At 45.7% G+C, this 26,434-nt stretch overlaps 1 protein-coding gene and 1 pseudogene across 2 annotated transcripts in view; one reads left to right on the top strand and one right to left on the bottom strand.

Annotated features, from left to right (window-relative positions):
- LOC114701361 (calponin-3) overlaps positions 1 to 14,455 on the top strand; it is a 34,002-nt gene extending 19,547 nt beyond the window's left edge. Inside the window, exons 1-7 of one of the 2 annotated variants that reach the window (XM_037207267.1) lie at positions 5,227 to 5,245; positions 5,336 to 5,457; positions 5,661 to 5,727; positions 7,568 to 7,705; positions 8,079 to 8,195; positions 10,776 to 10,922; positions 13,348 to 14,205. In XM_037207267.1, coding sequence (XP_037063162.1) covers positions 5,402 to 5,457; positions 5,661 to 5,727; positions 7,568 to 7,705; positions 8,079 to 8,195; positions 10,776 to 10,922; positions 13,348 to 13,692 — 870 coding nt within the window. In that variant the 5' untranslated portion in view covers positions 5,227 to 5,245; positions 5,336 to 5,401 and the 3' untranslated portion in view covers positions 13,693 to 14,205. Of the gene's footprint in view, positions 1 to 5,226; positions 5,246 to 5,335; positions 5,458 to 5,660; positions 5,728 to 7,567; positions 7,706 to 8,078; positions 8,196 to 10,775; positions 10,923 to 13,347 lie in introns of those variants that run through there. The other variant, XM_028881444.2, reaches the window with a different exon arrangement.
- Positions 14,456 to 15,845: 1,390 nt separating this feature from the next.
- LOC114701362 overlaps positions 15,846 to 26,434 on the bottom strand; it is a 70,610-nt pseudogene continuing 60,021 nt past the window's right edge.

Here is a 26,434-nt window from a genome sequence, read left to right as displayed (position 1 = left end):
GGTTGGTTGGTTTTTGAGACAGTGTTTCACTAGATAGCCCTGACCTGGAACTAGTTCCTGGCCTAGAACTCACCAGACTGCCCTTGAACTCAAAAGATCCACTTGTCTCTGCTTCTCAAGTGCTGGGACTGAAGGCGTGTGCCACCACACTTGACCCAGCAGAGTGGTTCCTCCTTTCTGTGGGCTGTCTCTTTTTTTTTTTTTTTTTTTGTTTTGTTTTTTTTTTGTGATATATATTTTTTATTTTACAATACCATTCAGTTCTACATATCAGCCATGGGTTCCCCTATTCTCCCCCTCCCACCCCCTCCCTTACCCCCAGCCCACCCTCCATTCCCACCTCCTCCAGGACAAGTCCTCCCCCGAGGACTGTGGTCATCTTGTTAGACTCAGTCCAGGGAGGTCCAGTGTGGGCTGTCTCTTTATTCTGACATTAGGCTTATTGGGTTTTTGGGTTTGGTTTGGTTTAGTTTTTGCTTTGTCATAAGAAAGAATGCCGTTATAGCCTTACGTTCAGCAATTGAAGCTTTTAAGGTGAAAATAATGAATAAATTGTATTGCCCAAAGGGTATTTGCTTTTTTTTTTTATTTAGTTTTGGGAATTCCATAATGCATATGTGTTTTGATCAGACCCATCACCCATTCTGCCAGCACTTCCCTCCCAACGTCATGCGCTCAGGTTAGCCCACCAAGTCTGCTCAGTGCTGCCTGCACGGGCAGGGTGTAGGACCACAGGCTAGAGCGTGGGCGCCCTCTCCAGGATCGCATCCCTGAAGAAAACTCTCAGTCCACCAGTATCCATCATTCGCCAACAGCGCCTCAAGCAGGAGCGGGGCGTCATGGAGCCTTCCATGCGGGAATTTTGACCGGCTTGCTCTCGTGCAAGTCTTGAGCATGTGGCTGCAGCTGTGAGTTAATGTGTGCCACAGCTTTGCCATGCCAGGCAGCTACGTTTTTGCTGCAGATGTCCACTACCTCTGTTTCTACAACTTTTCCACCACCTCTTTCAACAGTGACCTCTGAACCTCGTGGGCAGGACCTGGGATATAGATGTCCCATTGAGAGTTGAGCACTTCGTAGTTCTTTATTCTGTGCGTGTTGACCAGTTGTGGGTGGGTCTCTGTTTGAATCGCCAGCCGCTGCAAAAAGAAGCTTCTCTGATGAGGGTTGAACCATGCACTAGTCTATGGGTATTAGATAAGAACTTAGGATGCAGTTTATTACTGTGTCCATTTAGCAACGTTAGAGTAGTAGGTTCTTGTCTATGACTTAGGCAGTCATGGGTTTTTGGTCCTGTTAACAGTGAGTGACCCTTAAGTGCAATCAGAAAGCAATTGGTCCGTGTGTCGTGTCCCCCCCCCCCCCTGAGACAGGGTTTCTGTGTGTAACTTTTGGAGCCTGTCTTGGAACTCACTTTGTAGACCAGGCTGGCCTTGAACTCACAGAGATCCACCTGCCTCTGCCTCCCGAGTGCTGGGGTTAAGGGCATGCACCACCACTGCCCAGTGCAATTGGTTATTCTCTTTTTGTTTTGTTTTGTTTTTTTGAGACAGGGTTTCTCTGTGTAGTTTTGGTGCCTGTCCTGGACCTCACTCTGTAGAACAGGATGGCCTCGAACTCACAGAGATCCTACTGGCTCTGTCTCCAGAGTGCTGGAATTAAAGGCGTGCGCCACCACCGCCCGGCTCAATTGGTTATTCTTATAATCTCCACACCTCTGTTTCACCAGTGATCATATCTTGCCAGGACAGTCATAGCTTTTGAGATTCATAGCTGTTGTTTACTTTTCTCTCCCAGTAGGAAGACTGACTTTGAGGATTTCTTTCTGTTTTCTGTGTATATGGATGTGGTGTCTTTAGGGCCTTACCATCCAATTCTGGGAGTTAACAAAGAAGACCGGCAATAGCATATAATGTTTGAGGGGTTTTATACCTCTCAAAAAAGATATCCCATGCTAGGCTTTTTAATAGCTTGTGTTACCCAGAAGCGGCGTTATCCCTGTGTTATAGAGCAGCTCCATTTGAACTGTATACTATCCATAGAAACAAGAGACCCTGCTTCATAAACAAGGTGCAAGGAGACAGCCAACACCTGAAAGTTGTTCTCTGACTCTCCCTACACTTACATCTCACACATTCTCTCTCTCTCTCTCTCTCTCTCTCTCTCTCTCTCTCTCTCTCATAAAAGACTATTTTTAAAAATCATCACCACTGTCCTGCGAAAAAACCCTCTGTAACAATTTCATCTCTGTATTGGAAAAATCAAGAGAATGATTTTCCACCCCACCCCCAAACATGTTCTCGCCGTGTATCCCGCACTGGTTTTACACCCCACCTGCCTCCTCTGTCTTGTTGCATTGGGATTACAAGTATGCAATACCTCTTTACTCTTTTTTTAAAGATTTTTTTTTTAAATGTGTATGGGTGTTTTGCATGTATATCTGTGCACCACATGTCTACAGTTCTTAATGCTTGACCAAGTTTGTAGACAACTAGAAGGAACTTAGGGAACTCATTGAAGTCAGTCTTGCTGCTGTGGAGACAGGAACTGGATCAGAAGAGGAACTGACGATGGGCTCCAGTGAAGACAGAAAGACAGAGCGAAGACAGGCTTCTTATAGCAGCTGAGGGGGTCACTCCTCGGGTCTGTTGAAACATCGCACAGTTGACTGCCCATCACTTAAAAAAATCAGCTCAGTTCGGATTTGCTTTCCAGAGCTGGACCCAGGGAGGACTGACTTCTCTTTTTGCCCTTTTCCTTCCCTCCCCCCCCCCCCCCAACAGTGTGTGTGGTTTATTCTACTTTGTATGGGTGTCATACATAAATGGACCTGTTTGCTGTGTTGGAGGAGGTAAATTATCCACGAACGTTTATCGGGGGTAAGAGAGTGGCCGCCACTTTCTTCTTGTCCCTCACTGGTGCCTCCTTCATGCTCCCGTAACTGGCCCCCAGAGTCACCCAGGCTGGCAGGGGATGAGGCTGCGAGGGAGGGCACCGTGCCGCACATGAAGCAACTGTCTTCTGTAAACTAACTTACTGGTGGGCGGGGTTTGATCCATGAGGCCCCACGGCGCTATCTTAACCTGACTATCGAAACTTGCTGGATTTCCTTTTGTAATCTTGGTTAAGCAAACACGCAGTTGAAGTCAATTATCCATTATCCAGTCCCCGTTTCTCTAATTATGGGTAATGGAGTGTGAAGAGGACACAGCAATCCCTGAATCATCTGTTTACTTCAGTGGAGCCTCCCCTTGGTGATGGGTGAGGGGAGGCACCTGCCAACCTCAGCCGCTCTCCGAGGCTGTTCCAAGGCTATCTGCGAGCTCTGATGAGCCTGCCAGAGGAGGATGCGACTCTTTCGTTTATTTGACGTGAGAAATGACATCTTTTTCCACCTTGGAAAAAAAATATAAAGCCATCGCTGTCACCTGAAGAGGAACTGTAGTCAAGTGCAGTCAGTTGTGGCCATTTGTTTTTAAGATGCGGCGCTGACTTTCTTTCTTTCTTTCTTTTTTTTTTTTTTTTTTTTTTTTTTTGGTTTTTTGAGACAGGGTTTCTCTGTGTAGCTTTGCGCCTTTTCACTTGGTAGCCCAGGCTGGCCTCGAACTCACAGAGATCCGCCTGGCTTTGCCTCCCGAGTGCTGGGATTAAAGGCGTGCGCCACCACCGCCCAGCTTGGCGCTGACTTTCATTGTGGGGTGTTCGCAGTAACCTCGCCAGCTTCTTAGCTGTCCACCCTGACCCTGCTGACCCATGAATCTCTCCTAGAAAGGGCACACAGGCAGCCTAGAGTTCCACATAGCGGTGCTTCACTCCTGCGGGGCGAGTTAGATCTGCACTCTAAGGACCTCCTTCTGAGCAATGTAGTGATCTGCATCTCTCTGTGCGTGAGCCTGATCGTGTTTGTGGTCAGCAGACATCGCTGCTCTTCATTTCTGACTGTGCTGTAATTGATGCCGAAGGCCCTAGCCCAGCCCCTGGGCTCTGCCTAAGTGTGTTTAGTTGGCACATTTAACTGTGCTGGAGGAAAGAGGAAGGGTACAGGATCTTGCCTTGTTCCCAGCCGCAGCCGCGGACGCTACTGCAGCCTCCTTTTTTGGTTCTCGAGACGGGTTCTCTGTGTAGCCCTGACTCTCCTAGAACTTGCTGTGTAGACCAGAACTCAGAGAGCTCGGAGATCTGCCTGCCTCTGTCCCCCGAGTGCTGGGATTAAAAGTGTGTACCACCTCCACCCTGCTCTGTTCTTAACCCTCATTGACCAGCCTCTTTAAGGAACCTTAGGGCAAGGGAACTTTTGAACATGTCTTTTTTTTGAGACAGGATCTCACTTTTTAGACCTGGCTAGTCTGAAACTTAAAGAGATCCATCTGCTTCTGCCTCCTGAGGGCTGGGGTTAAAGGTGTGGTACATGTCATTGTTAATATTTAAGTTTGATTTTTAAATAAGTTTAGGGAGCTGGAGGGATGGTTCAGCAGTTAAGTACAGATTGCTCTTCCAGAGTTCCAGAGGACCCAGGTTAAATTCCTAGCACCCACTGGTGGTTAACATCCTTCTATAACTCCAGTTCCATGGGGTCCAGTTGTTACCTTCTGGTCTCCACAGGCACTACATGGTTCATAGACCTCTATACAAGCAAAACACCCGTACACATTAAATAAAAAAACAAAAATCTTAAAAGAAAAAAAAAAGGCAGAAGGTTTAGGTTTGTGGTGTTATTGTGAAAGGATCTTTGGAATGTAGTGTTTTTTTTTAAGCCCAGAGAAATGCCTTTTAAATGTATTTTTTAAAGTGTATTTATTATCTGGTGTGTGTGTGTGTGTGCTCGTGTGTGCATGTGTAGTATAATTTGTATTGGATGTAATAGAAGGCAGATCCCAGAGCTTTCTGGACAAACCGCTGGAATGGTATGTCCTAGATGGTTGAGATACTGTGTAACATAGTCCCACGTGTTGGAATCTCTCTCCATCTTCCTTTGGAATGTGGTGATGAGCAGCTTAGTCTTTGAAGTTCAAGGTCCAGCTGATGCCGTTTTGCAACACCGCTAAATCCTGTTCCTGGTGTCCTGGCTCAGACTCCGTCTTGTTGGGTTCTCTTCTTGGTCCCATTTCTTCTCTCTCCCTGCTCCTTAATGGACACTGTCTTCACCAATGAACTGTGTGTAGTTACTGAAGCTGTGACGGCCGGTTAAGGTCCCCTGGAACTCTCCTGCCTGCGATCAACTGCCGGCCACAGCTGGGCTCAGTGGGTAATGAACAAAAGCCAAGGACTGTGAGTCAGTGGTGGGCGGCGCACCCTGTTACTGAGCCCCTCTAAAGTGAGGGAACTTGTCTTTCAGATTGCATCCAAGTATGACCAGCAGGCGGAGGAAGATCTGCGCAACTGGATAGAAGAGGTGACGGGCATGGGCATTGGCACCAACTTCCAGCTGGGCCTCAAGGACGGCATCATCCTCTGCGAGTAAGGGGCCTTCCTGGGCTTGTTTCTGCTCTTCTGATCCTCTCCACGGGCGTTTGCCCTACTCCTGGGTCCCCGTCTAGGATATCGACCTTGATATTCTACCACTGTGTTTAATACTTTCCTTGGCTGACATCCAGGGAGTCAGCTTAATATTCTAGTGTTTGCTTTTGGCCCATAAAGTGTCCTTGTAATTTTGTTTTTAGACTCATAAACAAGCTACAGCCAGGCTCTGTGAAGAAAGTCAATGAATCCTCACTAAACTGGCCTCAGGTAAGTGCCAAGTGAGCAACCTCCAATCCATCCCTTCCCTCCTGCCCCTCCCCCTCCTCCCTCTGTTCCTTCCCTCCCTTCTCCTTCCGTCCCCTTCCACTGCTCTCTCTTGTTCCCCTTCCCTCCTTTCCGTCTCTTGTTTGAGGCAAGGGTTTCACTTTGTAGCCCAGGCTGGCTTCATTCATCATATACTCCATGATGGACAGAACTCTGGGTATTCCTGCCTCTGCCTTCCAAGGCCTAGAATTACAAGTAAGCTGCAGTATCCCAGTTGGTTTCCTTTTTATTTGGTGAAAAAGGTCAAAATTTTTGTATTGTTTGCAGGTGTGTGTGTGTGTGTGTGTGTGTGTGTGTGTGTGTGTGTGTGTAAGTGTGTAAACAGAAAGTTGTACACATGGCATTGTTGTTTACTGAACTGGTCTCTTCTTGTGTTTAGTTTTAGAAATTTTCTGCATTTAGTTAGTCTGCTTTGAAGGATTTGATACAGTTTTACACAAATACCATCTGGACCATAAGAATAAAGGGGGGTGGGGGAGGCAAGGCATTTAATGCAGTGACTCCTAGTTTATGATGGAACATTGCATCACAGCTTCATTGGTGCACATGAAGTGGCATTAGCTATTTATTTGATCTTAAGTTGGTTTGGGAGACAGTGATCATTTAGTAACCAGCTTGCTTTGAAACTCAAATTAAAACACATGGTGAACTATTAATATATGTGTGTAACTTTTGGCAAAGAAAACTTCAGGCCTGGATCACTCTGACACAGAATTCTTAAGCACTTGTAAGGATGATGGACCTGGGGACCATGGACAAAGTGTTCACCGCCTAAGCCCAAGGACTGGAGTTCAGATCCACTTAAAAACTGGGTGGGCCTATAGTCCCAGTTGCATGGGAGGCAGAACAAAGCTTGAATCTCCAGGGCAGGCTGGCTAGCTAGACTGGCTAGTTAGGTGAGCCCTGGGTGTATGGAAAGACCCTCCTTGCCTCAGTAAAGTGGAGGGTGATGGGAGAAAATATCTAATGCAGTCTCTAGCATGCACGTATGTGTACATGTATACACATGGGACATAGACACCTGAACGCCCACACAATGCACACATGCATAACACACACACACACACACACACACATTCACACACACACACACACACACATTCACACATGGCTGATTTTGCCCTTAAAGAGCTTTAAAAAGCAGGGAATGTGGGGATGTGAATGTGGCCCAGTTTGTAGAGTGTCTAGCATTCAGGAAGTCTTGGGTTTGATCCCCAGCACAGCATAAATAGGGGGTGATAGGCTCACCTCTAATTCCAGCACCAGGTCTGGAGGGTGGGGATCTAGGCAGAAGGTTCAGAAATTAAAGATTTTTGTTTGATTATAACCAGTTTGAGCTTCATGAGTCTTTTTTGGTTTCAACAAGAGCAGCAAACAAATCGTGTTTGGGGGTTTTTCTTGTTTGTTTGTTTGTTTGTTTTTGTTTTTATTTATTTATTTGGTTTTTCGAGACAGAAAACTGTGTAGCTTTGCGCCTTTCCTGGAACTCACTTGGTACCCTTGGCTGGCCTCGAACTCACAGAGATCCGCCTAGCTCTGCCTCCCGAATGCTGGGATTAAAGGCGTACGCCACCACCGCCCGGCTTGTTTGTTTTTAAAGATCTACTTTAAAGGCCTGTTCCATAAGCCCCCTTCCTTTGCCAGAAAGAGCTGTGTGCTTACTCTCTATCTGATGGGGAATCCTAACCAAATAACTTCTGTCTGTAGTCTTAGTAACCAGACTGAAGAATCCTGGTGTGTCTGTAGTTAGCTCCAAACCTTATGTGACTCTTTCTGTTTCTAGTTGGAGAATATCGGCAACTTTATTAAAGCCATTCAGGCTTATGGCATGAAGCCCCATGACATATTTGAAGCAAATGATCTTTTTGAGAATGGCAACATGACCCAGGTTCAGACTACGCTGGTGGCCCTAGCAGGCCTGGTACGTACATGCTCTACACTTGGTTAAAAAAAAACCAAAACTTCCCTGCACATAGGTGGTGAATTACATCATTGTTCTCTCAGGGGTGCAGAACCCCAGTGGGGAGGGGCCTCGGCCCTCTGTAATTGCTAGCTTTGTGAAAGGGCTGCTGACATCAGCGTGTGCCAGATAGGTTAATTAGAACCCTCCCGTTTCAAAGGGTACCGTATTATCATTGAGTAGCCCTAAGTGTGTTTTCTCCCTCTGGTATGGTATGATCTCACCCATGAAGCCTGTCTGTGGACATCACTTCTCTGTTGTGTCCTCTTCAAAATGCTGGTGGTGGAATGAATATCTGTGCTCCAACTCAGTTGGTGAATGTGTTTATGTCTAGGCGAAAACAAAAGGGTTCCATACAACCATTGACATTGGAGTTAAGTATGCAGAAAAACAAACGAGACGTTTTGATGAAGGCAAGTTAAAGGCTGGCCAAAGTGTAATTGGTTTACAGGTAAGTGGTGTGATGTTATTGTTTCATTCATTAACACGGTGTCATTAATTGTTGCCACACAAAATGTTGTGCCTCTCATGAGTGAAGTGTTCATGAAAGTTCTGTAATGTGGATTGCTTACAGGTGTACATGGCTTATACAGTTCCGATCTGTTTAAACCCCGATGATGGGGTGTGGTGGTTTGCACCTGTAATCCCAGCACTGAGCAGGCTGAAGCAGGAAGATGCTCTGAGTTTGAAGCCCTCCTGGGCTACATAGGAGTTCAAAACCAGCCTCATCTACAAAATGCAATCTTGTCTCAAAAAAAGAAAATAAGCCGGGTGGTGGTGGCACATGTCTTTAATCTCAGCATTCGGGAGGCAAAGAGACAGATCTCTGAATTCAAGGCCAGTCTTGTCTATAGAGCAAGTTCCAGGGTGGCCAGGGCCACACAGAGACCCTGTCTCAAGAAACAACCCCCGACCCCCAAAAAAGTTAAATAAGAACCAAAAGAAAATGATGGTGTATTTCGATTTTTTTTTTGTTTGTTTGTTTGTTTTTGTTTTGATTTCCCCTGAGACAAGGGTTTCTCTTTGTAACAGTCCTGGCCATCCTGGAACTCACATTGTAGACCAGACTGACCTCAGACTCACAGAGATCCCCTGCCTCCTGAGTGCTGGGATTAAAGGTGTGTGCCACCATGCCCAGCTAAAATGATGGTATTTTTAAAAGAAAATTCAGGTATGTCACCCAGCTTGACCATTGTTTCTCTAGGAAATTGAAGTTTTTTGTTGTGGTTTTTTCTAATCATATTTTCTTTTAAAAAGGAAGAAAATGCACTTTATAAAGTCTTAGATCTTATTGACTAAGGACATGTATACAAAGCCCATGATGCCAGAATCATTATCCATTAGCAAGGTGTGGGATTGAGTGAGCCTAGCAGATTGGGCCAGGTTAGTGCTTGGGAAGTGCTTGGTTAAGGTGACGTTCAGTCTCCCTGGAGAGTGTCACAAAACCACAGCCAAGTGGTGTGAGTGCCGAGGACCTCCTTGGTGAACTGACCCCGACTGAGTCTGTGTCGGGTGGCCTCAATTTTAAAAAGTGCAACAGTGTTTAAATGGAGGGACATTAGAAAGAAAGTTCAGATCAGTGAGTTAGAACCCCATGCAGTTGGACCTGCAGCCTAGGAATTGACAGCAGTGTTTGAAAAGACAAGTTAAGGGGGAAATAAGGTTATAAAATGCCATTGACTTCTAAAGGGATACGTGTATTTTTGTAAAATTTGGGTTTCTATGTGAGTGTGGCTTTAGGCATATGCAGGAACACATGCAAATATAACCCAAAGGGTATTATTCACAGATGCAAACTCTAGTTACATCTTACAAGTGTTAATATTGCAGCAATTTTTTTTCTTTGCTTCTATGTGTTGTGTGAATCTTTTCCTGTGCAGGGGTTTTGCTTTTAGTAATAGTTTTCTTTTGTAAGTGCTCCCTGAGTGTTTGGTGTGCACCTGGGACCCCAGTACTCAAAAGTGGAGGATTGGGAGTTTAAGATTATCCTTGCCTACCTATCGAGTGCAAGGCTGGGTTTATGTGAGACTCAAAAAAGCCAAGGCCCACACTCTCTACAGTGGTAGGAACTGGTTTCCTCCTCCAGCACCACAGAAGGCCTGGGTGGTTAGTTCTCAGCTGGGCGCAGAAGTTAATTATTCCTCTGAACCTGCTTCAGTTCACGCTCCTCATACTGCCTCGTTCTGGTTCTGGCCAGTATCCGAACGAGTATCGTAGGAATAAAATGCATTTTTCCTCCACGAAAATGTTGATGATGTCTAAGTACCTGGCCTTTGCTTTCCCGTTTTAACTCTGAGCACACAGGCCGCACATGCCGCAAAGGTAGCTGTGGGTTTTAACCCAGCACAAAATTACCCGAAACATTACAAGATGTTTTTGTACGTGGGTTGGTTTTTTTTTCCCTTCCTTTCCTTGTGACTTGATTCTGTGGCTGTGGAGGGTGAGCTTTGTGGATGACAGCTGCAGAAAGGTTGGTTGGCTGCACCAGTGGCTGGAGACGGAGGGCTTGTCGTCTGGTCTACACTCACTGTTGGTTTCCGTGCCTGAAGTGGGCACACTTCAGTCTGGAGCCTGTGCCACAGGGAGTATAGATAAGAACGACGAATTCATCCATAGTTCTGCCAGCACAGTAACTTCTTACTTATTTAATGTTACATCTCTTTCTGCAAGTTTATATGCAGATGCAGCTAATTGTTCTGTGAGGTTCTGTATATTTAAGAGTGTTTGGGAGTTTTTCTTTAAAATTCAAAGCCTTTACAGTTTGCATTCAAAAGCCCAGAGGGGAGCTCTTACCTAGTTGCCTAGAGCCTCCTTAGCTTGGGAACTTGTAAGTCCCTGGCTACCCCCGCTCCAACACCCCTCACCCCCTTTTTGGTGCTTGGGAATTGAACCCAGATCTTTGTACATGGCAGAAGACTCGAGTGCTGAGTTACATTCCAGCTCTACTATACATTTTCTCAATAATGCAGAACATTTTATTGTGTATATGTTACTGACTTCTGATAATGAATGCTGATCTTTTAACTTAAAGATGGGAACCAACAAATGTGCCAGCCAGGCAGGTATGACAGCCTATGGGACAAGGAGGCATCTTTATGATCCCAAAATGCAGACTGACAAACCTTTTGACCAGACCACGATTAGTCTGCAGATGGGCACCAACAAAGGAGCCAGCCAGGTAAGCAAGTGTCTTTTAATTCTCAAAGCAGAGGGCACAGAGGGCATGCTAAGTGAGCACTGACCCATGCATAGCTAGAATCTCAGCGGTATTTTTTCTATAGTATTTTTAGTCTTCAGGAAAGTAGGTTTTGCTGGGAAAGCAAAAGAATCAAAGGGCCCTTTCTCCAGCCTGAAAAGCGTAGCGTGACTAATGGCTTTGGTTGGCAGTGAGAACACTTGGCCTTTCTGCCTAACCAGAAGAAAAAAGTGATGTTTATAGTGTTCCTGCTCCAAAATCCAAGTAAAAGATGGTTGGTTCTCCCTTACCCCTTTTTGGTTTTGCTGCTTTTAAAGGGGGCTTTTTAAATGGGTCTGTAAGATTATCTGGCATTTCTGCTAAGAGCTCTTTAGTCAGCATTCTTATGAAATATTAAGTGAATGAAAAAAATGAAAGGAAAGGGTGGGGTTTTGTTTTTTTTGAGACAGGGTTTCTCTGTGTAGCTTTGCGCCTTTCCTGGAACTCACTCTGTAGCCCAGGCTGGCCTCGAACTCACAGAGATCCACCTGGCTCTGCCTCCCAGTGCTGGGATTAAAGGCGTGCACCACCACCGCCCAGCAACAGGAAAGGATGTGACTGCTCCTAGGTATGGTGGAGGAGAAAGTTTATTGTAGAAAAGAGGGAGAGCATAGCCAGAGGCAGCGACTTCTGGAAGAGTCCAGAGTGGACATGACCAGACTGAACTGGGCCATGTTGGGAGAGGGGGAGGGGAAGGGAGAAAGAGGAACCAGGTGTAGCAGCCAGGAGGCCAAAGGGACGAAAGGGCAGGTAACCAAAATGTCTGGATTATATATGGAAGAGCCTCTGGGGGCCAGGTGTGCCAGCCATACCTTGTAACAAGTAGGGACTGAAGGATGCTGGGAGAACCTGGAGGCATCTCAGCTGTTGGTTCCTAGTTTGAAACGTAACATTAAGTAACCAGAGAAATGAATTTGTGTGAAATGCTAGTTAAGTAATTCTGTAACTGTCAGTGTTCTGTTACTGCAGTACAACACTGACTAAAAGTAGCTTGGGGAGGAGAGAGTTCATTTGGCTAACATTTCCGTGTCCCAGTCCATCATCCAGGGAGGCCAGTGCAGCCACCTGAAGGCAGGAGCTGAAGCAGAGACCAGCAAGGAATGCCACCCACTGGCTTCCCTTGCTTCCCAGCCACCTTTCTCAGACAGCCTGCCTGCCCAGGGGTCCTGCCTGCATTCATTAGCAATCCAAAAAATGCCCCATAGATGTGCAGACAGGCCAATCTGATAGAGGTAATTCCCTCATTAGTGTAAGAGTTTTTAAGTGGATGAGATGGCCCTGGGGGTAAAGGCGCTTGTCTGGTGTCCTTAGTTTGATTCTTGGGACCCACATGAAGATGGCCGGAGAGAACTGGTCCTCTAGCCTTCTCGTGTGCACCCTGACCCCTTGTCACACACACACACACACACACACACACACACACACACACACACAAATAACCATTTGAGAGCAGCAGGGTTTTATATCTAAAAATAGTGAGAATAAGTAGTTTTGGGAACCCTTTTTTTATTTTTTGGTGAAACCTGTGATGTCCCCCTTATGGAACATGCCCTGTCACGGACAGTTGCTTGCCATAGCTGCTACTCACGTTTGCCCTTTCACCCACTCTGTATCTGAAAGTGTGTGCTTGACATGACCGGGAAACTGAGGCATGAGTTACTGTGCTGTGTTCTGAAGCGAGTGATTCTCGGTGACAGCCTCCTGAGAAGATGCAGTCCCTTAGATCAGTTCAGCATGCTTCTTGTTGAATGATTATATGCTAGTTTAAAACTGGTGGCCATTCATAGACACTCATGTGTAACTTTTAGGTATGCCAGTGTGGAACTTTTTTAAATATAAAAAAATTAGTTATTTGTTTTCTTGTGTGTGTGTGGCTATTTTGCATGTATGTATGTATGTATGTGAACCATGTATATGCCTGGTACTCTTGCAAGTCAGAAATGGGCATAGGATGCCCTGAAACTGAGTTACAGATAGTTGTGAGCCACCATGTGGATGCTGGGAACTGACTGACCCTGGATCCTCCGCAAGACAGACAAATGCTCTTAACTATAGAGCCATATCTCCAGGCCTGGGCTTTGATTTTATATACTTTGTGTCTAATTCTTTACTTAGTAGTCGGTAGTATTGCTTCTGTATTACATATAGGAAGAAATAACTCAAAGTTCGTGTTCGGAGGCCACCTGGTGATGGTGGGCAGAGACGTGAAAGATGGCCTGGCTTGGGACTCAGTGACTCCCGTCATAAACCAATTGAAAGTGACTGCGTTGATGTTCACATTCGTGTGACTGTCATAATTTAGACAACATTAACAAGTCTAGACCTTCGCTGTTGTCTTACCTTGTGTACTGTTGTGCTCTAATGCCAGGCTGGGATGTTGGCACCGGGTACCAGAAGAGACATCTACGACCAGAAGCTGACATTACAGCCCGTGGACAACTCGACCATCTCTCTTCAGATGGGTACCAACAAAGTCGCTTCCCAGAAAGGAATGAGCGTGTATGGGCTTGGGCGGCAAGTGTATGACCCCAAGTACTGTGCTGCCCCCACGGAGCCTGTCATTCACAACGGAAGCCAGGGCACGGGAACAAATGGGTCAGAAATCAGTGATAGCGACTACCAGGCAGAGTACCCCGATGAATACCATGGCGAGTACACTGATGACTATCCCCGAGAATACCAGTATGGCGACGACCAGGGCATTGACTACTAGAGTCACACATGGGAGCGCAGTATTTAGTCCATTGTTGTTATCCAGTGAGACCCGAGCTAGCCTTGAGTAATTCTTCTCTCGTCTTCCTCAGACACTATTATGCTTATTGTACCTTAAAAAAAAAAATGCCTTACATACATTCCCTTTTCCTTTTCTGCCTCCTAAATAGTCGCCTTTTAGTGCTGTCAGAGTTAAATCCTACAGCATAACCAATAACTTGCGTATGAAGTAAAAAGGAATGCCGTGGGAAGGCAGCCAGTTCTTTTATTGAAGATCTATGCATTTTTTTTACAGTCTGACACTTTAAACTGGTATTTTCAAACAATAGGAAACTATTTTTCCTTTTTTACAGTGTAGTGTGTATCTGGCTTGTACATGGAAGACTAAAATGTTGATTTGCTAAATGTGGTCTTTGCCAACTAAATCGAGGATGCAGCGTTTAGAATCTGACACATGGATGTTTTTCTGCAGTACTGCTTGCTGAGTTTTAAATAAAGTCATGATCAGTGTGCATCTGTGATTACACGTGTACTTATTCTCTTCCTTAAGCTGACAAGGTCTTTTCCGAGTGGCGCTCCTCCTGAAGGCGTGTGTACCAACATGGCCGCAGACACGTAGGTTCGGGTGGTGTGCCCGCAGACTTCATTTGTGCCAATGTATCACTGCAGTCTCTCTGTTCCCTTCAACTGTATTTATTGCTGCATTTCTCAGCATAAACTTATCCCATTGTATTTTTTATAAATAAATATTTTTTTTGAACATTCATATGAACCACAGGCTGGTTATTTTTTGGCTAGCTTCTCTGTAGGCAGAGTCAGGCCAGAGACCTGAGGCCTCATTCCTTGGATGCTAAGACGGTATTTCAACGTTATTTAATCCATACAACATGGCACTCATGGAGACTGAGTCTAAACCGGATGTGATGACCTAATATCCGTAACCCAGCACTAGAGAAGCTGAAGCAGGAGGATTTCTGTGAGTTTGAGGTCAGCTTGATCTCCAGAGACCCTGTTTTAGAGCGACATAAACAAAAGAACAACCAAAAGAAGAGACATTCCCATTGTGTAGAGTAAAGTAAGAGCCAAGAACGATCTGGCTCTTGTTCATGACTTGGCTGCCCTGGGTTCATCTTAAATCCAATTTGGAGTACTCTTAAAAGCATTTCCACCTGCAAGGGAGAATTACTGTGTATGCATTGAGGGTGTATGTGAATGATGCCCGAAGCGGACATGGGGTGTGCAAACTGAGAAAAACCTAAGCCATCATTGTCACCTTAGAGAAATCTAAACACCAACAGTGCCATCACCAAGGGAAGTCAGTCGCTCACGCCTTCTGACCTCATCTCAGCCAAGTGATGTCTTCTGATAGGGCTGGCTGTTAGGCTGCAGTAGTTTTTGCCAAGACAGATAAAGAGATGCTGGAACCCACAGAAATGATGTACACATTCTGCAATGACTCACTCCAATGCTTCTGGGAGTGCCCTGTACATCATGTGTGGAGCTAAATGGCCTCATTTCAGAAAGCATTTGCATTTAAAGTGGACCTGAACTGTCAGGCTGTTTCTTGTTAAGTTGCAGAGGCAGCTAGGGAAGGGGAGGGGAGGAAGCCTTGTATTACATCACACACGCTGGCCTGCCAATTCAGTGAAACGGAGCCTCCTGTTAGGGTGGGAGTTCCACATAGCATCTGGGCTGATGAGGTACCCGTCCTCATCTTCAAAGTTCTTTTTAGGGCTTTAAAAGAGGAAAAGCTCTTTTACACTCCATCTGCGTTTTCAGGTGCTGTTCAGATGTATTTCAAAAATAATGATTTTTTAAAAAGCTCCCAGGCAAGTCTCATTTTAGGTGGAGCTTGAGCATCACCCTTTTCTGATTTGCTGATTTGTGAAAGTACCACCTGCTGGCATCCAGCTGCGTGGCATCTTGTGCAACTGCCTGTCCTGGGTGTGCCTGCTCCAGGACAGGAGTTCATGCCTTTCTTACAACAGTAAGGGTAAGAGCTGTAACTTGAGATGCTCATGTGGATTCTTAGCATGTGTCCAGGGTTGGAAGAATCAGAGAAAGTCCTGCCCTATGTAAGAGCAGTATTCTAGAGATTTCTGCTAATAAAATCCTCCTCAAAAGATAAACTGGTTATGACCTCACACACTCAGGTGAGTTTTTACATAGTACGTTATTTATTTACTTATATTTAGTGTGTGTGTGTGTGTGTGTGCGTGCCACAGCACATGTGGAGGTCTGAGGACAACTTGTGGGAAGTGGTTCTTTCCTTCTATCACGTGGGGCTGGTGGGATCAATTCAGGTCTTCAAGCTGGGCAGCAGTTGCCTTTATCCAGTGAGCCGTTCTTATTTTTTTATTTTTGTTTATTTACGTTGAGATAAGTTCTCTACATAGCATTCAGTTGGCTTTAAACTCCCGGGTAGCACAGGCTGGCCTTATACTGGTGGTCTTTGTACTTAAGCCTCCTAATTGTTGGGATTATAGATGCATGTCACTGTGCCCAGATATATTGTGCCCTTTAAAGTGTTGCGTACAAACATAGTTTTAACATTATTTTTCTTGCTCTAGTTCCTGTGAAAACAGCTGTAGACATTGTTTCAGTATCACAGCGTGATCAAAACAGGCGCAGGTTCTCCTAGTGCAAAAGCCTCTGGGCCCCTATTTCACAATGGGCCGAAGTTCTGTCCCCTCCTCGTTTGGTAAAGAGTCCTTGCATCCTTGAGACCGTGCATTGTTAAAGCTGTTGGCCCGGTTCACAAAACTCTGAAAAACAAAAGAATGATAGAATGGCGGACACCGGTGACAGGAAGCTCCTTGGGTAGCCGTTTACTCATGGCCCTAGAGTTTTAGGGAACTGAGCTTTAAAAGCTTCCCAAGTGTTTTGAAAATATTTGTGTGCATAGTGGGATAGATTTCAAAGTAGGCTTTTAACTGGAAACTTATAAGAAGGGTAGACCAAATTAGCTTTAATGCAACCATCAGAGTACATAAAGACAGGTAATTGTATCATTATGTTTCTGTGAATGGAGGGTACATATTAATATTCATACATTCATAGAAGTGCTGAAATCTAGTACCTGCTGAACTGACAGTGCTTTGAATGTTGTTTAAGGCCAAAGGCACTTAAACCTTCCTGTTTATGGCAACAAAATGAAAGAAGATTACTAAAATATCATTTGACCCCCAGCAGCCAAAGAGCTCAGTTGTTGAAATGTCTTCTGTCTGAAGAGGATAAGACAAAATGATGAGCAATTCATTGTGTTGCAAAAAGCTGTTGGAAACCACTGCCTGCTAGCTCCAGATACAAGCTGCATGGGGCATTGCAGAGGGTGTGTCCAGTTAGCAAGGGCCGGACCGAGGGAGGGCTGCAGACACAGCGTCAGTATTGGTACAAAAGGTGGGCAGTCTACAGAGCAATGCGCCCTACCCAAAGCTTCCTGGGAATGAATGGTGCTTGGAAATGCAAAATGCTTCCCCATAAACAATTGTTCCTACTCCCAGACTCTCCAGGAGGCAAGATCAAGCTGATAGTGCTGAAGTTAAACCAAGCTACTACTGTGTCCACTGGAGTCCTGTGGAAGGAAGAGCCTACATGCCCCATTCTCTTCTCACTTCTCTTTGGAGAGGGGATCTCTGTAAGGAAGTGGTTCACCCTCAGAAAGCTGAGCTCCCCTCCCCCTCTGGAATTTTGGGCCAGGTGGAAGCAGAAACTCACGGAGCCCGCTGGACCTGAAATGAGACTCCTGTGTTGCCTCTCGCAGCCTGTGAGTGGTCAGCGCTTTGGGAGGTCGTGAGGAGGAAGAAGATTACAACAGGAGATGAAATGTGTGCTTACCAAAAATTCAGGGTGCATGAAGTACGGTTTCTCTGACGATCCATCATTTGTTTCCAGATCCACAGCGAAGCACAGGAAAAGTATGTCCAGCACAGTTTCAAACACAGACAAGAAACTGTGAGCCACTAGGTAGGCAAAAAAGGCGACTAGGAGCAGGGGGATGGCCCACACCTGGAGGGCGCGGTTGTAGTTAAACGCCATCAGTCCTCCGAAAACAGTGAAGCACACCACCAGTACCTGGGGGGCGGGGGGGGGGCGTTGAAAACCTTTATGAATGGAGGGGGCTCGCTGAAAGAAAACCTTTATGAATATGGTCAGTCAGCTATTTTACCGAGGGTTTTATTTCCCCCGCCCCCCAACTACAAGTAATACTGTTGTGTATGTGTGTGGCTAAAGATAATGGGACAGGCTGAAGTAGAAGGAAAACCGACGGAAGAAACAAAAGCCCAGTGGATGAGAAGACAGACCTGAACTTTTTATCTGTGTTTGCCTTTGCCTTCATGGAAATGTAATGCACAAACCTTTTTCTTCTTTCTCACCACGGTATGGCAAAATCATCAGGATCCTCACTTGAGGATGCGTGTGTACGTGTGGGGTGTGTGTGATAATGTGTGTGCCTGTGTGTGCCTTCCTCTGTTGCTCTCCACTGTAGTTTTTGAGTTAGGGTCTCATTGAACCTGGAGCTCATCCATTTGGCTTCCAGAGACTCCCCCCATCTCTACCCACCCCACCTCCCAGCACTAAAGTTAGACATGTAACGCCACGCCCATCTTTAATGGGTGGTGGTCCTCACCTTACACAGACGCTTTACCAATTGGCTCTCAGCCCCTTCAAAACTTTTGCTTTATCTTTTGGTGGTTTTGAGACAGGATTTCTCTGTAGCCCTGGCTGTCCTGGAACTCACTCTGTAGACCAGGCTGGCCTTGAACTCAGAGATCACCTGCCTCTGCCTCCTGAGTTCTGGGATTGAAGATGTGTGCCACCATGCCCTCTTCTTTTTTTCTTTAAACCCCATTTTTGTTTGTTTGCTTTTCAAGACAGGGTTTCTCTGTGTAGCGCTGGCTGTCCTGGGACTCACTGTAGACCAGGCTGGCCTCGAACACAGAGATCCCCCTGCTTTTGCCTCCTGACTTCTGGGATTAAAGGAGTGCGCCTCCTGGCTTTAACCCCATTTTTATATTGCGAGCAACTGAATAGGTGAATTATTAATTTCCTAAGTGATTGGTTTTACCCTCCAGGCACTAAAGTGAAAAGGCTTTCCACTGTTAGTGTGCAAGATAATTGGATTCTCCCAGGCTTTTGTGACATGTAATTATTATATTTCCAGGGACACACTTATAGGCTATGGTATACTCAGTTTTTTAAAAGATGTGACAGAATCCACCTGGGGGCCTCCATTACCCCTGGATGCCTGCAAAGATAAATATGGAATTCAGAATGCTATTTCCTTCAGAAGCCTAGAGTCACTAATTATCCCATATTTTTGAAAGCTCATTAGGCATGGTATGCTTCTTATGGGAAATCTTAAGAAAATGAATTTATATTTTATATTTAAAGTGAAAATGTAAGTGCATTAAGAATTATGAAACTTAACCAAAAATATTTTTGGAATTAGAAAATGCATCTGTCACCCATAATCTGACTCGGTGACAGTATCACCAAATTGCACGCAACTGTACCTTACTTGGCTGTTCTGAAAGGCATAATTATATTGTGCTTCTGTGACTATTGTCACAGGAAACATCTCTGGGGCCCAGGTGAGCCTTGAATGTATGTGTGATTAGCACACACCCGTGAGATCCAAGCATGTCTTAACCTGCTGGGAGCTAGCTATGACGGCCATGCACCAAATAGCACACCAGAAGCCCAGAAGCATAGAATCCTAATGGGGCACAGTCCCCATGTTTTCATTGCCCATGTCACAGTCGGTGACCAGGACCTTGTCCACTTGTGGGCGTTGCTGAAAACTGGAATTCCTATCAGGGAGGGAGGAATGGTTTTGAAGACGGAGTGCATAGCTTTGAATACGGAAGACATGGTGGGAAGGATCAGCGTCAAGAATCGGAACGGCATCTAAGTGGAAGTAGGGGTGCTAGAGAGATGCTCAGCAGTTTGGGGTGCATGCTGCTTCTGCAGAGGACATGGGTTCTGATCCCTGTGGCCAAATCAGGCTGCTCACAAAACTGTAACTCCAGTTCCAGGGGCGCTGAGGACCGTCTGTCCACCCCTGTGTGCACATGATGCCCATAAACACAGATCCGTACTTAGGACGGATGGATGATGGATGGATGGTGGGTGGGTGGGTAGGTAGACAGACAGACAGACAGCTCCTTAAGAGGAAGTGGCAATCAGACAAACTGAGCTATGCAGAATGAGGCCAGAAGATTGAAAAGTACATGGAAAGAGAGGTACAGCATGTGGCATGGCAGAGAGAACTTGAGACATGACCCACCAGGCTGGCATATCATCCGTTCATTCAACATTCCAGTTGTTATCCCTACACCCAGGAGAGGCACAGGTTATTATTTGTTTTGATTTGGTTACAGTACTGGGTCTTGACCCAAGGGCCTCCCACAATTCAACACTAGTGTTCTCCCACTGACCTAACATCATACCCAGCCCATTTTTAACTCTTTATCTTGGAGATAAAAAAATTAGGTCTCACTAAGTTGTCCAGTCTAGCCTTGAGCTCACTCTATAGCCCAGGCTAGCCTTGGCCTTGAGAGCTTCCTGGCTCAGCCTCCTGAGTAGCTGGAGGGTTGTAGACCTGTATCACAAGACCCTGAAGTTCAGAGTTTCCAAGTTATGGGCTCTGTCCTTTACACCACAGGACACTGGAGCTCTAAGGAGCCTCTTCACCACACAAGACATTTAAAAAGATAGTCAAGTGACATCAGAATACAACTGAGCTGACTTCACTCAGATTGCTCCGATTCCTTTTCTTTAGACAAGTTCTGGCTATGTGGCCCTGGCTGTTCTGGAATTCACTCTGTAGACCAGGCTGGCCTCAAACTTAGAGATCTGCCTGCCTCTGCATCTGAGTGCTGGGTTTAAAGGCATTCACCACTACCATGTGCGGGTTTCAGATTCCATTATATAGACTTACTGCCCTTAAATAATGTACCAATTAATCAAATCAATGCTTACTTCTACGCTTTAAGACAAAAACCAATCTACAAAACTTCCTGATTTCTGAGGTCAGTAGCGTTTTCATTTTTAGATAGACAAAACCAGGATCAAAATGGTGGGATTGGCCAGAGGTGAGAAAGATAAACTAAGATTAAAAGAGTGTCTGTACACGCTGTGGGACCCTGGAAACATGAAACCTTAGATCTCCGGCAGAACAGGCAGCCTCACAGGGTTGAGGAATGAATGAGATAATGAAGCATGTCAGCTCCCTCAGAGCAACAAACACGAGTTCCCTCTCAAGCCAGCCCTCCATGTTGTCTAATTTGTTGAATTCCAGGTTCTGTTATTTAGTCAAGACATTCTCACCTTTCCCAGGAAAATGACGAAGTTTCCAAAGCAGTTAACAGACGTGAGATGACTGAATTCTTGGACATGATTTTGTGTGCGTCTTTCGCTGATGTACAAAAATCCGTCCCATTAATGGCAGTTGCGGGTGTACGCATTCTAGAACAAGAGGCAAGTAGTTATGAACATAAATATGCTGCCATTTCAAGACAACAGAAGGACCGTATACAATCTGTAGCTGTAAACAGAGCATCTCCACCCGAAACAAATAAGTTCAAAGTCTCTTTCAGTTCTGATTATATTCAAATATATTTGCATACTGTTGTGGTAAATGGAAAATTATCTCTTATCGACATGGCAGCTTAAAGGTCCCACCACAAATGTGGAAACAGTGAGTAAGCATAAGTTATTTTTAATACACAGCAGCATTGGAGGGCAGGAAAGGGGGTTTGAGGACCAGAAAGAGAGCAGCCCCTCGTGACCTGTGAGCCAAACACCAGGGTGCAGCTGGTATGGAATTAGTGAGGGCTTTCAGGAATCAGGATCCCTTAGGCCTAAGAGATAGTGTTGGTTCTTGCTAGAGAACTGAGTTTCCTGTACAAATTAGGATTCACAGTTCAAAATCGACCAACCATGCAGAAAAGTGCTTGAAAAGACACTCTACTATGTGTTGAAGGTCGTTAAACTATCTGGAATCTGGGCAAGAGCAGAGCAAAGTCATCCCCCAGGGGATGGTGGAACCCTGCAAACACTTGCCCTGACAGAAGCCGGCTCCCAGGAACAAGACAGACCCAGGAATATGCATAACCTACAGAACTTTTTACTCTGGGAAAGCCGCAGTCAGGAAAGCAGCATGCTGAAGGCGCTCGGAGGAAACGGAACACAGGTCAGGATGGTATGAAAGAGGAAGAGGCGGAGTAGAAAAACAATAATTAAAAAAAAAAAGTACATTGTGAAAGATTATGTATTTGACTTTTGCCTCTATGTAAGCATTTTATGTTGTTACATGGCATCTTAAATTTTCATTTCCCGTAACTGTCAGTTCTCTGGGGATGTGTATATATACATGCAGGAAGGCACACCTGAACTTAGCCAAGAGGCCAAGAAGTGAGATGGATCTACTGGCTATTTAAAATATTTTGCTGTTGTAAATACATAGTGAACACCTTAATTTCCTGATTTTAGATTTCTTAAAGCTAAACTTCCAAAAAACGAGATTATTAAGTCAAAGTAAGTGTTGTGTGTGTGTGTGTGTGTGTGTGTGTGTGTGTGTGTGTGTGTGTGTAGAATGGTAAATTGTTTTGGTTTGAGACAGGCTCACCTATCACAGACTGGCCTCAAACTTATGATATCATTAAGGACAGCCTGGACCTTCTGAGCCTCTTGTATCTTCTCAAATGCTGGTTTTAAAGGCTCGGAGACTCACACTCAGTTTGTGTGGTCCTGGAACTGACTTCAGCCTTCTTGTATGCTGGGCCAGCACTCTACCAGCTGAACCGTTACCCCCAGCCCGGACTCATTCTTTTGTAGACTGGAAACCAAGAGGAAGGGCATTTTCCCAAAGCCCCTGATGAGTCAGTAAGACAAAGCATCCTTTCTTTATATTCCAACTGTCTGGATTTTACATTCACCAGTTTTCATTAGGCCAAAACTCAATTCAAAAGCATGGTGGTTACGGGAGCACAAGCCCCGTAGTCCAACTGTCTCTGGGCTCAGATCTTTCAGTGAGAAGAGGAGATACTGGGCATGGGCCAGTGACCAGCCTCTCTTGAGCTCCCTTTTCTTCTCAGTAAAGGGGGGCAGAGCACCAACTGTTGGAGGATTGAAGACACATTGCTGTTGAGCCCAGCATCTGGCAATGACACGTGCATGAAGCCTGGTCACTCTCATGCATGTCACTTAGAGCTCTCCAAAGGTGGCATCATTTACCCCTGGGAGCACGGATCAGCTCCTCACGCTCTCGAGCCATAGGAAGGACCTGTGTTGTCTTCATCCTCAGGCTTCATCACAAGGATCCGGGACGTGGCCACCACATGTCTCCAACCACGTCCAGTGCTCAGTGTGGTTACCATGGTCTCCATCTTTGATTCCTCTCTCCATTCAGGTGTTAGCCCAGCGCGTTCCCTTTCTAAACTGATTCCTAGTGGACATACGGACTCATATGGGGGAAGCGTAGTTTTGTTTTCTGAGGGAGCCCCCCCCTACTCCTCACAGTCAGTTTAGTGCTATCCATCACTCATAAGCAACAAAAATAGACTGTCTTCCCTGGCTAAGATGATTAAAGGGTAAACGGTACATTTTCATGCTTGCGTCAACCCCGCAAATTTCGAGGGGCTCATAACCACTTATCTTTAATGTCTCATGGCCACTGAAAGACAACATTAAAGCCACATTGACGGGGAAATTATATATGCCTTGCTGAAGTGACTACAGTACTGTATTTTACCACAAGAGTCAACCCTGAGTGCCACATCAAGGCCTAGATTAATAATGGACTGAATGAATGGAAAGAGAGGTAGCATCGCCCTAGACACAGGGTGCAGACTAAGCATTCTGCTGTTTCAGCACTAGTGGCCCACACTCATGCTGAGTAGAGGCGGTTTCCTTAGCGGGCATCCGGAGGATGGACTTCCACCAGGCCGTCCACAGTATGTGATCATGCCTGAGCTGACCGCTTCGGGGCTGTGTGCTAAGGCAGCGACAGAGCTTGATGGTGTGTGGAGAGGATGGCTTATGATGAGGACATCATGTCGATCATGAGTGATTAGGGAGGACCCCCCCCCCACACACCACACACACACCATGGCTAACCTTTCAGCAAGGGAAAGAGAGGGTAATGGTTAAATCGCTTTAAGTGGATGACGACATAAAATCCCAGGGTGAGCTGCTTTTATTCCTTTTTGTGAAATAGGCTCTCATGGACCTGTTCTCGAACTTACTTTATAAATAGAATGGCTTTGAACTTCTGGTCTCCTGTCTCCTGCAGGGATTTACAGCATCTGCTTTCAGGCAAGCACTCTACCAACTGCGTAGCTTCCTCTCTAGCTCAGGCCAAGGGTTTAAGATTTTACTTTCTGGGGGCTGGAGAGATGGCTCAGTGGTTAAGAACACTGACTATTCTTCCAAAAGTTCAATTCGCAGCACCACATGGCAGCTCACAACTGTCTGTAACTCCAGTTTCAGGGGGACCTGACACTCATGGCAAAACACTAATACATATAAAATAAAAATAAATAAATTTAAAAAGATATTACTTTCTATGATGGGTACCTTAGAACGAAAAAGTAGAAGCAGGTAAAATGAGAGAGAATTAGAGAGAGTTTAATTTTACGTTTTCTAGGAAATAACAAAGGCTGTGGAAGAAGGAGGCATGAATTGTGGCTGAAAACCATCATATCAGAAGTTTGCAAGACATTCCCAGACAAATCATAATGCCCACAGGGCACTGCTGCACTTAGGGTCAATGTGGTGTGACCACACATCCACCAAGCACACTGGCCCAGTGGCAGTGATGAACCAAAGCCTGGCCCAAAGCCAAGAAACTCTCCCCTGGCCACAAATGCCAGCACTAGGAACTGTGGACTCCTCTCAGACGCCGACTCCTGAACACCCTGACGCCGGCAGATGTCCTAGTGGTTTGTCCCCAAACAGCTTGGCACAAACCTGAAGAGAGCTTCTTATCTCTTATCTGTGGCCTTCAAATGTTTTCTTCTGTAGGTAGGTGTGTGTGCAACTTCTACGTGAAAGTAGGTACGGTCACAAATATCCATTCAGTACACCAAGTGTACCACATTCTAGGCTCTCTCTGGAACATACTGACTCATTTAATCCTAGCCCCAAGACAGTAAGATAGCAGAGAGTACCCAAGCACAGAAAGTCTAGATGGCACGCCAAGTCACACGAAGGAGACCGATGTTACATCCCTCCTGCATGGAGAGGACCTCCGACTCGCCGGACCCATCTGCAGGAAAATATTTACTTTGAGGTGTGCGTTGCCTTTCAAAGCAGCAGTGTGGGGTTCTCGTGAGATCTCCCTCGTGAATATGGCAGGACAATTGTGAAGAATTGGGTTCTGAAAAGGATTGCTTCCTAAAGCCTGCAGAGTGATCTCTGCAAGGTCTTGCCTCTTCTAAGGAACCCCATTTGGGGCTTTGTAAAGAGACATCTGCTGGCTTTAAAGTTCTGTGTTAAAGACTACCATGTTTGTTTGGAGAGTGTTCAGCGGGTTCAGCTATGCCCGCGTGAGGACCTCAGCTCAAATTAAAATTTTAATTAAATTTTAAATTAAATCAAATTAAAAGCTGAGTGAAGCCCTGGAAAGATGGCTCAGTGGTTCGGAGCACTCGCCTGCTCTTACATATGACCTGGCTTTGGTTCCTGACACATGCATGGCAACCCACAAACCTCTGACTCCAGTTCCAGGAGTCTGATGCTCTCTTCCGGCCTCTGCAGGCACCAGACATACATGTATGCAGGCAAACATTCCTACACACAAACAAATCTTTGAAGAAAGGAAAGCTGAGGCTGGTCACACACTTCTGCAATCCTAGTGTGGGAAGGGGCAGAGACAGGAGGGTCCCCGGGCCTTGCTGGCTCCCAGACAGCTCCAGGTTCAGTAAGAGACCCTCCCTGTCCCATGGGAACATGATGGAGCGTGATAAAGCAGGACCCGGATGGCCTTCTCAGGCCTCCATGAATATATATCTATGCTTGCCCCCCACACCACATATACATACACATACACATACACATACACACACACACACACACACACACACACACACACACACACACACACACACCAGGAACCCTGATCACATTACTTGACCTTAACTCAGTCAAATAATCACTGCAGGCACTATTATCCCCATTTAATAGAAAATTCAAATCACTCTGCTTTTAGGTAACAAAAAGGCTAGATCACCTCTTCATTTTGAAAATTCTCCAAGAATATTAACACATAGACAGGGTCCCCTCCCCCTCCTAAAATCAAAACTGAAGCTTTCACAGCCTGGCCCTTAGTCCTCTGTCCCCTGAGAACACCGGTCTGTCCTCCACCCAAACTGAAATGGTGACTTTGAGCTGCTGTTGACTCTTCAAAAAGTAAATAGAATTTTCCTCCACAGAGAAGGAAGGGATTCGCCCCAAAGCCCTGCCATGAATAGCTAGCTTTATTTCTGGAATGGCTTTCCTAACTGAGTTCTGATTTTATTCACTCAAAATAAAGCCAGAACTCCTAAAACAAACTCGAGTAACTAATACACCATCACTTCCCTCAGAACTCAGGGAAGCCCAGGCGGCCTTCAGGGCCCCGAGGAAAACTTGCAGGAACTAGCCCAAGCCAGTTTCATCTCTGATTTTATCACAAACACATGGGGAGGAAGTCAAGGGCACCCGGCAAACACACTCCAGCCTGGCATTTACTGGCCGCT

This window comes from Peromyscus leucopus, chromosome 6 (genome assembly GCF_004664715.2).
Source record: "Peromyscus leucopus breed LL Stock chromosome 6, UCI_PerLeu_2.1, whole genome shotgun sequence".
In the NCBI taxonomy this organism is placed as follows: domain Eukaryota; kingdom Metazoa; phylum Chordata; class Mammalia; order Rodentia; family Cricetidae; genus Peromyscus; species Peromyscus leucopus.
This window is presented reverse-complemented; position numbering and strand designations above follow the sequence as displayed.